Raw genomic sequence first — 14,416 nt, forward strand, 5'->3', positions numbered from 1 at the left:
CCTGCTAGCAAAACAGGGGGAAGGCATTGGACACTAGTAAAATCCAAGCAGAAAGAAAATGCTGGCACTCCGTAGTTCTGTCAGATCATCAATCAAGAAAACAAGGAAGACCAATAAAAAATGTTGCTCTGTATCTCCATCCCTCTGAGAAAGGTCCTCCTCTTCAGGGCTCCTGCCAATGCTGTTCAGACCTTGGGATCTGCCAGTGCAGGTCCCATGCATTCCCTCTGCCTCCTGTACCATATCATGGTAGAAGGCTCGCGTTTGGAGCTGGCTAACACCCTTTGGTTTTATTATTTATTTATTTACATCTGGAAACATCAGGGTTCCCTTGAGAAGGCCAACACTGCCCTCGTGTTTCTCAGTGACCTCATTCTGTCAGCACTCACCACTTGAATTCATTATCAGCAAGAGTGATGTTTGAGATATCACCAGCCACAGGAACAGTGTGGCATATTAAGCAGTTGCCTAGGGAATGTAAATTGAACAGCCTGACCTTGGCGGAAACGGAGACATCCCTCCAAGAATTTCGCTTGCGTCATTTGGGCCTTTCTTTTTTGTGATGCTCTTCAGAGTAAGCAGCGACCATATTGCACCTTCAAGCATCAATGTGTGTTGGTTGTATTTAATTAATGTATTTTGATATGCTGTAACCCGTCCTATGACCGTATCATGAAGGGCAGGATAGAAATTCTTAAATTAATGAATATAATATTTGGTATAGCTTATTATACAAAAGAGAAGGATAATGAGAGACAAACCTGGGCACCGGTGTTACTATGGTGCCTAGATGGAGCACAGTAATTCAGAACTCACTCTAGACACAATGCAAAGCAGTGTACTAGTATGAACATATCAGGGTTTTGCTAAAAAGAAGCTGTCTACCCAAACTGACTTTGCCATATACGTATGCAAGGAAGGACTTAACTAACTGGGGAATAAAACATCATTTTCAGAACCTAATTCACTTGTTTTGGCTCTATCCTAAGTAGAAAGTACATAGGAAGCTGTCTTATACTAAGTCAGAACACTGGAACTAGCCTGCATTGCCTACACAGGCTGGCAGCTGCTCTCCAGGATTTCAGGCAAGGAGTCTTCTGGAGCTGCTAGGAATGGCATCTGGGACCTTCTGCATGCAAAGCCATGTTCTACCACTGAACTCTGGCCCTTCCACTACAGGAAGCTGCCTTATCCTGAGAATAAGACCATCCCTACCTGGAGATGCTCTGCTACAGCACTAGAGACGGTGCAAATAATTCCTACACCTTTTTATAACTGAGAGTGGATGTTGCAATATTCCACAGTTCTCTTTAAGAGAGATTCGAGTGCAAGCTGTTTTAATCAACTGGAAAATATGGGTTTTGTTAACGCTGAGCATTTTTGAAACATCTATCACACAATTGTGGCTAAAGCTCACCGTGCATGGAAAGGGTTCCGTTCCTCACAGCCAGAAATTTGGCCCCATATGGAAAGGATGCTGGAGAGTGCAAACTGCCCCGGAGGTGGAGCTGGGCTTTGCCACAGAAAGGCTGACCAGGAGAGCCAACCCGAAGTTCTCCTTCATCTGACACCAGAATGTAATGAGCATGGAGCTCTATTGGCCCAGGGCCAACAAACACAAGCTTGCCTCCTGAAACAGAAACAGCATTAACAATAATTAACAGTAGGAAGGTGTAGTCTCAGCAACATAGCAGAACTGTCTTGTTCATTATATAATCTCCCCACTATCCCCCTGCCCCAACAGAGAAGGCAAACATTACAGTTTTTCAAACATCTCTGCTAACGAACATTTCAGTTTTTCTACGCAATAAACCCAAAAGTAAATGCTTTGGTTTTCGAGCACGCCTCGGAAGTCAAACATGCCATGCGGCTTCCTCTGAGTGCAAGATCCTGAGGCCGAGCTGTCGGCTATTTTCAGTTGTCGAACGTTTCAGAACTCGAACAGTCTTCCGGAACAGATTACATTCAAAAACCAAAGTACCACTGTATCTTCAAAATGAAAAAGAATGAAGCAGCTCTCACCAGGTCATTATGGGAGGGTTTTCAAAGACATGTTGGTAAAAAAAGAAGCTATCTGCACCAACTCTGTCCACAATCCCCCTCACCTACAACACTGTGATAATCTGGTCTTTAAAAGTGAATTTTTACTTGTATTGGTTATGTCTTGCAGTTTATATTTAATAAAAACAACTACATTTTATTCCTTGTCCCACTCTCTACTATGCTTGCTTGCTTGCTTTATTTGTTTATTTGTTTATAACAAAATCCGGAAGATAATAAACATAAATTTCAATACAAAGGAAAACTCTAACATACTTTGCTTTCAAACGTTTTCTTACCTGAAATTAGGACACTCATCGCCCCTGGGCCACTCATGTGTCCCGCAGCATCCTCTCACCCCGAAAAAAGTGGGGTGAGTGCATGGCATGAGAGCACAGCACCAGCACTCTGGGCTCATTAGAGGGTCATGTTGGAGTGCTGGACCTTCAGCACTCTGGCGTGACCCTGCTCACAAGTGCCAGAATCTTTTGGTCCAGCGCTCAGGCACAAAGACTCACCCTAGAACACCGGACCAAAACATGGGACATCCGGAAATCAAACAAAAACTGGGATTGGCTACTGTGATTCCAGGATGTCCCGCTTAAAACAGGGCAGTTAAAGGGTATACAATTTACACTGGGTAGTATACAAAACAGAAATGGAGATGTCATTGGATTCCCATTCCCAACAGTCCCTGGAAGCATGAACAATGGTAAGAGTCATGGAACTGCAGTTCCCTACATCCGAAGGGCCAAAGTTCCCCATACTGATATAAAAAATGTTTTCCACAAAGAGAAAATCTTCCAGAAAGAGAAAGAGAAAGAGAAACACCTTTCATGAGAGCAAGTCTTTCCTGGAGCTTTGCAAAATTGGAACCAAAGATTTTTAGAGCCCTGATTTACATATGAAATAAGGAGAAAACCATATTTCTAAACAACTGTGTTGTTTTGATACTTCAGGGTAAGTCCTATTGAACTCAGTTGGGTTACTTCTGAGTAGACATGTATAGGATTGTGCTAGTACTTTGTCAGTTAAGACAGTTTGCCAGATCCAGTAGTCTGAACGAGTTTTGTGATGTGCATAAATCTTCATACTGAATATGTGAGTACCTATTGTCAAAGAACAAAAGCAGCATCATTTGATCTCACTTTTAACTCCCATGCTTCATCATTTGAGGCTGGTCAACTCCATATTAGATACTACAGGTTATACAGAGCCAAGTCATCATTTTACTGCACTGAAAAACAGCCACACTGCTATTTCAGGTTAGACTTAAGTGTGTGTGTGTCCAATATGAACATGAAGAATTGCAAGCGGATATGGACATGGGCAGCACAGGTCAAATGCTTTATTTGCATTCTGAGGAGAATATTGTAGCCTATATAAAATTAGAACAGAAAGCAAACCAATTAGACTACTGGAATATATGAGTGACCTTTTGGCCCAACTAAAAATGATATCCAGTGATATGCTGCTACTAATCTTTAAAGAGGCAACCAGCAATCCTTTTCCTTCAATAAAGGTAAAGGTAAAGGGACCCCTGACCATTAGGTCCAGTCGCAGACGACTCTGGAGTTGCAGAGCTCATCTCGCTTTACTGGCCGAGGGAGCTGGCGTTTGTACGCAGACAGCTTCCCAGTCATGTGGCCAGCATGACTAAGCCGCTTCTGACAAACCAGAGCAGCGCACGGAAACACCGTTTACCTTCCCGCCGGAGTGGTACCTATTTATCTACTTGCACTTGATGTGCTTTCAAATTGCTAGGTTGGCAGGAGCAGGAACCGAATAACGGGAGCTCACCCCGTCGTGGGGATTCGAACCGCCGACCTTCTGATCTGCAAGCCCAAGCTCTGTGGTTTAACCCATAGCGCCACCCACATCCCTTTTCCTTCAGTAGGTTGCAGTAAAACTCTCGTATTCGTGGAGTAACTTTGCTTGAACTGTGTGAGCCAGTGTGAATCCTGGGCAGGTGGGAGGAAGGCTAAGGGAGAAAACATGTGAAAAACCCTATGCTGAACTGTTCATACCACTATGACTAAAACAGTTTTTTAAGAAAATAAAATTGAAAGTGTTTGAAGCTATATGGGGGGAAATAAAGAGCTCATACAACCATTGTCAATGTATGTGATAAATGCAAGCCTAAATCTACTTTTCAGGTGATGCTCAAAGTTCTATTCCACTTTAAAAGAAGGGAGCACTGCTTTCTCTCATTGCCGTAAATTTTGTCCTTTTGAAAATCCAGCCACTTATTAAGAGCCAGAGTGCCAAATGAATAAACATGAGGAAAAGAAATGAAAGGGAAGGATTAAATCCAAACCCCTTGCCTGATTTAATTACAACACTTTCAAAGTTTACAAGCATTTAGGTCCAACTGTGTCTTAACAGCTAGTTTTCTGAACCCATCCCTTCCTGAACTCTGTTAGTACAAAATAAATATTCAGCTACTGCCTTGCAGGGTTGGTTTTTTTCTTGTTTTTAAGCTGCTGCTCATTCTTGCTTTCATAGCACTTGACCCCTCTTCTAAGAGCAGAAAAGAATGAATATTACTCAAGCAAGTGTTTGGCTCCAGCTCTTCTACTGTTTGTTCTGGCTCTCCAAGAAAGCAAGGAATATCTTACATGTGACCTTAGGGTAATTCTGTAAAAATATCAATGAACTAGAGCAATGACGGCCTACCTACCAAGCAAAATAAATACAATTATACCAAAAATAATCACTTCTATATAGTTACAAGAGAGACATTTCCCAACGCACTCTTCCCCTCATACGAGGAAGGTAAAGAGAAACATCTTGAGGCTGATTGATGCTTGGAGAAACCATCGAAATTACCAGTCATCTCAAATAAACTTTAGTCTCTACTCCCAGGCATTCCCCCTTTAAAAAAGAAAGAACTTGGTTGCTCCCGAGAGGAGGCTATGCTGCAAAAGTCTGTGAAATGTAAATGGAAATCGGCCAGGGAACATGCTAGCCTTGTAGGTATTGCACAAGGGGCCACTCAGCCATTCCTCCTTTCCTGGGGTTTTTTTGTTTTTATTTCTGCTACATATCACTTGCGACTTTCTCCTGAATTGGCATCACTGTTAGATTGCATATTTCCATTGGACACGAGAGACTACACAAAGCCTCAGCTAGAGGTAGCAACCGTGTCCTTTTGCTGTACTCAAAATATAACAAAGTTAATGTTGCCTAGGGGAGAGTCCCACAGAGGTAAAGGTAAAGAGAAACCAGAAGAGTCTATCTTACAATTAGCAAGACTTAAACCTTTGGAGATTTGCTCTTGTGCATAACGAAAAGAGAGGATGATTTCAGAAAGATTGGTGAGATTCCTGGGCAGGTGTTTGAGGCCAGCAATAGGAATTTCAAGGAAAGTAAAAAAAATAATGCAGATGAGAAATTCAGGACAGGAGGATGATGACATCAGTACCATACAATGACAATTAGCTATACTGGTCAGTCTAACTTTGAGGATTTCTTACATGCACTATATAGCAATTTTTGCATTACATTTATCCAGCTTGCATTAAACATATTTTTTCACCCACTGCAGATCCACAGCACACTAGGGATACCAATTCCAGTCCCAGTTAAGCAAGGCATTTAAACAGGTGCTGGATTTTTAATATGCAAGTGCTCCCATTAGAATTCATAGAACTCAATGTGTGCTTAAAGTCAAACAGTGTATGAAAGCACTTTTCTGGATCAAAGCCTTCCTCTCACTCTGAGTTATACACAGGCAGATGCTTGAACACTCTCAGTCAGAAATCAACTCCCCAAACTGATGTCCATGTTTCTTGGCCATCTGCATGTGTGCCCATCTGTTCAGATGGCATGGGCTCCCTTGCAAGCTGCTTGGACTCCTTCCTGACAGTACCAGTGCCAAGCAAGGGTGATTTAATCAGCAGCTCGAATAAGGCATCTCTTCTGGAGGAAAACTGCGCCACATGAACAGAAATGAAACAGCATCGCGTTCAGTGTGGTTAGTCAAATGTGGCCGTGTGTGCCAAAGAAAACAAATGCCAGAGAGGAAGAAAGGTTATGACCATAACATGCAGGCATTTGTGCTTGCTCTGGAACAGCACGAATGACAGTGGGTGTTCTGTATATTGGGGGGTGGGCTCCCTATATATTACATAGATAATTTATTTGTAGGGACGCGGGTGGCGCTGTGGGTAAAACCTCAGTGCCTAGGACTTGCTGATCGTAAGGTCGGCGGTTCAAATCCCCGCGGCAGGGTGAGCTCCCATCGTTCGGTCCCAGCTCCTGCCCACCTAGCAGTTCAAAAGCACCCCTAAGTGCAAGTAGATAAATAGGTACCGCTTTATAGTGGGAAGGTAAATGGCGTTTCCGTGTGCTGCGCTGGTGCTGGCTTGCCAGCTGCAGCTTCGTCACGCTGGCCACGTGACCCGGAAGTGTCTTCGGACGGCGCCGGCTCCCGGCCTCTTGAGCGAGATGAGCTCGCAACCCTAGAGTCGGACACGACTGGCCCGTACAGGCAGGGGTACCTTTACCTTTACCTTAATTTATTTGTATGGCCTTCAGAAAGATAAGAAACAGCAGTCCTGCAATGGGTCATAGCAAGCAATCACTTCCTTGTCTCCCCAATTGTTTAAGCAGTTAGTCAGGCAGCATCACTATTTGAATTCAAGGTAAAGTAAGGTAAAAGAGCCCTGGACAGTTAAGTCCAGTTGTATTCATCTCTGCTTTCAGGCTAGGGGAGCCGGTGTTTGTCTGCAGACAGCTTTCCGGGTCATGTGGCCAGCATGACTAAACTACTTCTGGTGTAACGGATCACCGTGACAGAAGCCAGAGTACATGGAAACGCCGTTTACCTTCCCGCCGGAGCGGTACCTATTTATCTACTTGCGCTGGTATGCTTTCGAACTGCTAGGTTGGCAGGAGATGGGACAGAGCAACAGGAACTCCCCCTGTTGCACAGATTCAAACCGCTGACCTTCCAATTGGCAAGCCCAAGAGACTCGGTGGTTTAGACCACAGCGCATTATGATGACATCTGATCTGTAGAGGTCCAGGACTATTTCTAATTTCAACTGAAACGTTAAAGCTAAAACAACCTGGCTGCTTATTATACACAGAACCTGCTCTGCAACTTCCTCTGCAGCAGCTGCTATGGGAAGAAGTGATTAATCAGTGTCCATATTTGAAAAGCCAATACAATAAACCGATTGGCTAATGAAGGCACGACATTTCAAGATCTGGAGGAATAAAATAGAGGGATGGTAAGAAATGAGGTGAATTAAGGCAACCATCAATCCACACTTCCCATGTGTGGAGTGACTTGCCTGGCGAAGGTGGTATCTAAGAACAAATCTTAGCACAACAAAGCTGTAATTGTTTTGGAGAGTTCCTAGAAAATTTAAGGGCTTTAATATTCGGAGAGCAAACAGAGTTGGCTCACACATGCATGTTCATTATCTGATGACTGCAGCATCAAGTGACAATTTGCACGTGCAGACAGACCTGTCATGTTGTCTCAACCACACAGTTTACCCATTCCACTGCCAGTCATTGGGTTATGTAACAAAGCAATGAGAAATCAAGCAATCATACTAAGGCTCTTATTAAACTCCACCTGTGCCACTTCTTACAGTGTATAAGTAGAGGAAATGTACTGATCAACCATTTTGCCAAAGCTTTGCAGAAGTGGAATGCAATTTCTTTTGTTAATAGAGCTAGGATTAACTTTCACTGAGGCACCAGAGAAGCCTGGGATGAATCTTAGCAGCTGCCAAAGATGCATATAATCAACTCTGTTGGCTAATAAGAGCTGTAGGAATTTCATGCGCAAGCTGTTGCCTCATCCTTGGCAGGTCTAGAAATAGATGTGTGCATCCTGTACTGAGTCACAAATCAGAATTTACAAAGATCAAAGGTACTGAAAATCAGTCAACTGATATTTGATGGGATTTTCTTCCTATTCCAACTGAATTCCATCTGAACAGCAAACAGGTATTTCCCCTTTGTACATAGCTTTTCCAAGACTACGACAATCCTAGATACAACATATAAACAGAAGGTAAAGAAGTTTCCTTCTTTAATAATAAAAACCACACACACACAAACATATATACTGAAGTAGACTGCCCATTAGTTGGTGGAATTTATTTGGTGTGTTTTTTTAAAAAAATACAACATGGTCATTGCTAGAATCATTCTGACGGTATTTAAATTATAGCATTTTTTTATGATAAAAACCAAATACTAACTAAAAACTGAATCCATAATTATATCTGAAAAGGTTTGAGCAAAACTAAAAAATGGATTAGATAAACGGGAACTACATTCAGGCAATGCAGTATAAAAATAATGAAGATGTCTAGTCAGTGAAAGCATTTATTTTTTAAGTCAAGCTACTGGCTTCACATGGACCACACGTCAGTTCATACCCATGCACCTTTATATTGAGCAGATTTTTAAAAAATAATAATAATGGGATTGTGGTGGGATCAGGACAAACCTGCCTCTGACTTAGATATAGAACTTGAAACTTCACTTTAAAAGGATTGCCAGCAAATACTGGAAGAAAACAAAACAGCAGCCTGCCTTCCACAGCACTTTGATCTCCAGATGCCAGCAGATAAAACTTTTTTGTAGAATTAAGCCTCATTAGCTGCTAACATCTTCAGATGAAGAAGATGAGAATTGCTCCGTGGAAAAACTGGAAATCAATAGGTACAAAACTGAAGAATTAAAATGCTACCTTCAAAGCCCTGTCCCCTATCTAAACCTTCTTTTTTTCTGTGTCTTTTCCCACACTCTGTTGATAGAACTATCTTTCAACAGAACTGAAGGAAGTTAGCTGAATTTCTTCACAACACTCTGCCTTAACAGGGCTCCTCCTTCGGGTGAAAAACACCAACTTCTGTTTTTCTAACAAAAGTTACAACGCCATAAATGAGACGCAGTGAGAACCTCTGAAACAGTGTGTGAAGTGGGCGCATGTATGCGCCCACATGCACAAGTTTGCATGTGTATATATTATGTGGTGCTGTGGTATAAACCACTGAGTCTAGGGCTTGCTGGTCGGAAGGCCGGTGGTTCGAATCCCCGCGATGGGGTGAGCTCCCATTGCTCAGTCCCAGCTCCTGCCAACCTAGCAGTTTGAAAGCACGTCAAAGTGCAAGTAAATAAATAGATACCGCTCCGGCCAGCTTCTACAGGACATTAAATTGATGGAATGCCTACCCCACCCTTCCTCCAACGTGTGTATGGTTCTCCCCTCCCCCATTTTATCTTATCGCCCCTGCAAGGCAGGTTAGGCTGGAGAGAACAGCTAGCCTAAGGTCACCCAGTAAGTTTCGTGACTGAGTGACTATTTGAATTGGGCTCTCCCTGGTCTTGCTCCAACCTTTTAATTATGCCGGCATGCAGCAATGCAGAGCAACGCAGAGTTTCCTCACCTTCCAGATACGTTTTAGAACATGCACACACCATCGTTGCCTTTTTACACAGCACACGTTGCTGGACGTGTGTGAACTGGAGCTGTTCCGGTTAGCGCCGGCGCTTAATGGCGGATCTCAACCGGAGCTCCGGGGGAGATCTGCTTCGTGGGTTCGGGTCCTGTCGGCTACGGCGAAGCGGGGACCCTTAAAAATCACAGGCGCGTTGCCTGTGAACTGGAGACTCGGCGGGCACCTTTGCGCCCCCCCGACGCTGCGAAATAGCCTTTTTAAAGGCTCCGGAGGAGCGGAGGGGTCTTGGAGCGGTGCTGAGAGTCGTCTTCACCCAGCCTGCGAAGCGAAGCCGCGTCGCCATTAGCGGAGAGCGCTGACTTCTTCCCGGGAAATTGGATTAAAAGAACAACTATCCGTGAGTAGGATTGACCGCTAAAACATAACTGGACACTAAAAGTAAAGAAATTGGGCACCGAGACGGACAAGCACTAAAAAGGAAGTCTGCTTTCCGTTCTGTAGCAAGATCAAAGCGAAAGGCACTCTAGCTGTAACTGCTTGAGAGGAAACTTGCGGGATTTAAGAAATCCACCACCAAAGCAAAGAACTCCCCCCCCCCCGAAGGCAGGAGGGGGGGGGAAGAAGATTTTAAAAGTGTTTCCCTGCCAATTTAAAAGAATTGGATTAAGTATCGCTGCTCTTTAACCTGGGATCGGACTGCCGGAGAAAAGGAACCGGCTAAGGACTGTTGCTATAAGAAGCTAAAAAATATCTCAAATTGACTTTGGTTACTTCCAATTTGAAACACTGTTTTTGTGGTATTACAAAGTTACTTACAGGACACTATTGACTGGGATCCCCTTGAAAAAGGAAAGAAAAATTGAAAGGGACTAGGAAACTTTTATTCCTTCTTTTTTGAAGAGTGTGGGATTACTTTGAGAAGTATAGAACTGACTCTACGCCCTCTAGAGGACCTACAAATTGTCTCAGCAACAAGTGGAGTTTAAAATTTGAGAACTTTGTTTGTGAGTTTCAAAGTCTGGGAATGACCTTGACTAAAAGACTTTGTTATGGCAGATGGTAAAGAGAAAGGGGAGTTACAAGAAACAACCTTGAGATCTGGCAGACAATACAAAATTGACACTTACATGCAAAGAAGGGCTTCTGTAACAGGAGCCTCTGGAACTATAGTGGCTGCAAAGCCAAAAGCGAAAGCAATGTCTACAGAAGAATCATTTGCCAAGGTATTGGAGAAGATAAATGACTCTTTGGAGGAACTAAAAAAGCAAGGTGCGGAGACTAAATCGCAAGTTGCTGAAACTAAAGTACAAGTTGCTGAAACAAATAAAAAAATTGAAGAAATCTCTGGGAAAATTGACCTAAATACTAAAAGTATAACTGACCTAGGGAATAAAGTGAACTCAAATGCAGAAGCAATTGGGAAATTATTGGAAGATTCATCTATAACACGAAAGATAGCCGAGGAAGCTAAGGAAATTGCAACTGCTGCGGAGGAAAAATTTCCACCAGTTTACAAGAAATTGGATGAATATGAACTGGCACTCTCTATGCAGGATATGCAACGCAAGGAGAGGAACCTGAGGATCAGACTTGTGCCGGAAAAGGAAGGAGAGAACTTGGTGGATGATTTGACAAAAGAATTTTCTGACTTTTGGAAGCAGGAGCTGAAGAAAGAAGATTTTAAGATAGAAAGTGCATTTAGATTGGGAATAAGACAGAAGAGAAATCGACCCAGAGATTGTCTTATTACCTTAAGATCAAAGGAGGAGCGAGATAAAATATTGAACCTGCACTACCAAACAGCCCTTCGAATTGAAGACTTCTTTATTGAGATCTTTAAAGACATCCCTAAGAGTATCTTGGACGCAAGAGGACATTATAAAGACCTGGTGACACTGCTGAAGAAGAACTACATACCATTCAGGTGGGAATTTCCCCAAGGCTTGTCTTTTAAATATAAAGGAAAGAAGAGAAGAATAAAGACTGTAAGTGATAAAGACAAGTTCTTGGGAGAACACGAAGAAGACCTACAGAAAGAGACATTTCCAGGACAAGGGCATCCATCACTGGACACGAACACGGTACCACCGACAGACGAGGAACAAAAACAGGGAGCTGTAGGAGGAAGGAGTAAATAATCCCATCATGGCTCTGCAACTTCTAACCTGGAATTGTAATGGCTTAAATATTCCCAGGAAGAGAAAAAATATATTTCATGCCTTAAAGAAAGACCAATTGGACTTGATTTGCCTACAAGAGACCCACGTGACAAGAGCATACAGAAAATTATTAATAAATAAAAGACTGGGACAGGAATTTATATCTTCAGACAGAGTAAAAAAGAGAGGAGTGGTGATCTATGCAAAAGAAAAATTGCAACCGAAACAAATTTTTAAAGATGATCAAGGAAGATATTTGGCAATTGAAATTCAATCTCAAGGAGAGAAGTATTTGATAGTGGGAATCTATGCACCAAACGAAGGGAAAGCTGAATTTTTTAAGAAGTTGCATGAAACTTTGATGGACCATATGGATTACAACTTAATTTTGATGGGAGATATGAATGGAGTGGTTTCAACAAATATGGACAAGGCACAAAGACAGGTAATAACAAAAGATGGAAGACTACCAAAGACTTTTTTTGAAATGACTGACAATATGGACTTGATTGATATTTGGAGAACAAAACACCCATTAGAAAGAGAGGGAACCTTCTTTTCTGAAGCCAAAATGACATGGACAAGGATTGACCAAATCTGGGTGACTAGCAGTATGGCTCCGAATATAAAAAAAGTAGAAATCTGCCCAAAAACTTTCTCCGACCATAATGCTGTAAAGATGGTGGTGAGGCAAACAACAACTGGTTCCTTCAGATGGAGAATGAATGACACCTTATTTAGAGACGAGGAGATCTGTAAGAAGGCCCAAAAAACCTTGAAAGACTATTTTGAAATCAACTTAAGGTCTGAAGTAGAAAAAAGAATAGTATGGGACGCAAGCAAAGCCGTGATGAGAGGGTTTTTGATTCAGCAAAATACTTTAAAGAAGAGAAAGCAAAATGAGAAAAAGGAGAGAATTTTGGAAAAGATAAAAGAAGGGGAAAAACAATTAAGATCGAAGCCAAAATCCCAAGAGATTCTAAGAGAAATCAAATTTCATCAAACACAATATATGGAACTGATGAATCAAGAATTAGAGTGGAGAATCAAACAAATGAGACAAAAGACTTTTGAATCTGCTGATAAATGTGGCAAGTTACTGGCTTGGCAAATAAAGAAGAGACAAAAACTCAACACGGTAACAAATATAGAAGTGGAAGGAAAAAACATAAGCAACCCAGCGGAAATTAGGAATTGTTTTCAGAACTACTTTAGACAACTTTACACACAAGGGCCGCAAAAAGAAATGGACATACAACAGTTCCTCGAGGAAAATGGGCTGAAAAAGGTTTCGCATGAAAGTAAGATAATATTGAACCAGGAGATATCAGCACAAGAAATAGAAGATGCCATTCAAGGCATGACGCTGGGCAAATCCCCTGGACCGGATGGACTGACTTCCAAATACTACAAAGTTTTGAAGGAAGGGTTGATACAACCTTTGAAGGAAGTCTGCAATGAGATTATGGAGGGGAAAAGGGCACCCGATACGTGGAGAGAGGCCTACATTACACTTATACCAAAGACAGAGACTGAAAAGACCCAACTTAAAAACTACCGACCCATCTCGTTATTGAATGTGGATTACAAAATCTTTGCTGATATTTTGGCAAAAAGACTGAAGAGAGTTTTGATGGAGGAGATTCACGGGGACCAAGCGGGCTTTCTCCCAAAAAGGCACTTGTCGAACAATGTAAGGAATATAATTGACATTTTGGAAAAGCTGGAAGTGAACATAAACACTAAAGCTGTTTTGATATTTGTGGATGCCGAGAAAGCCTTTGACAACATTTCTTGGAGTTTTATGTTGAAGAACCTCCGGGGGATGGGGGTAGGTCAAGGGTTCGAAAATGGTATAGGTGCAATATACTCTGAACAGAAAGTCAAACTAATTGTAAATAATGTGGTTACAGAAGAGTTCAAGATTGAAAAAGGGACACGTCAGGGGTGCCCTATCTCCCCATTACTTTTTATATCGGTCCTGGAGGTCTTGCTTAATATGATTAGGAGGGACCAGTTGGTTAAAGGGATTCAGGTCGGAGCTAAACAATATAAACTGAGAGCATTTGCAGATGACTTAGTACTTACATTGCAAGAGCCAGAAGCTAGCACGAAAAGAGTTTTGGAAATAATTCAAGAGTTTGGTCAAATGGCAGGATTTAAATTGAATAAGTCTAAGACAAAGGTTTTGGAGAAAAATTTGACACAGATAGAAAAGGAAAGGTTCCAGAATGAGACAGGGTTGACTGTGGTTAAAAAAGTGAAATATTTGGGTATAAATATGACAGCTAAAAATGTGAATTTGTTTAAAGATAATTATGAAAAAACTTGGAGAGAAGTGAAAAAAGATTTGGAGATTTGGTCCAACTTGAAGCTTTCCTTGTTAGGCCGTATTGCAGCTATAAAGATGAATGTATTGCCAAGAATGTTGTTTTTGTTCCAAGCATTGCAAATAATTGATAAAATGGATTGTTTCAAGAGGTGGCAAAAAGACATATCTAAATTTGTCTGGCAGGGCAAAAAGCCCAGAATTAAATTTAAGATACTAACGGATTCAAAGGAAAGAGGGGGGTTTGCCCTGCCAGACTTTAAACTTTACTATGAAGCGGCAGCTTTCTGCTGGCTGAAAGAATGGCTACTTCTTGAAAACACAGACATTTTGGATTTGGAAGGTTTTAATAACATTTTTGGGTGGCATGCATATTTGTGGTATGACAAGGTTAAAGCACATAAAAGTTTTAAAAATCATATTGTCAGAAAAGCACTACTAAATGTCTGGGACAGATA

At 41.9% G+C, this 14,416-nt stretch overlaps 1 protein-coding gene across 2 annotated transcripts in view; it reads right to left on the bottom strand.

The window, feature by feature from the left end:
• Window positions 1-14,416, bottom strand: part of PKHD1 (PKHD1 ciliary IPT domain containing fibrocystin/polyductin) — a 238,340-nt gene that overhangs the window by 133,470 nt on the left and 90,454 nt on the right. For both annotated transcript variants that reach the window (XM_083606347.1, XM_083606348.1), the window contains one exon: window positions 1,418-1,630. In XM_083606347.1, the coding sequence (XP_083462473.1) occupies window positions 1,418-1,630 (213 nt within the window). The remainder of the gene's footprint in view (window positions 1-1,417; window positions 1,631-14,416) is intronic.

The sequence above is a fragment of the Podarcis filfolensis genome (genome assembly GCF_964270895.1).
Source record: "Podarcis filfolensis genome assembly, chromosome: 3".
Lineage (NCBI taxonomy): Eukaryota > Metazoa > Chordata > Lepidosauria > Squamata > Lacertidae > Podarcis > Podarcis filfolensis.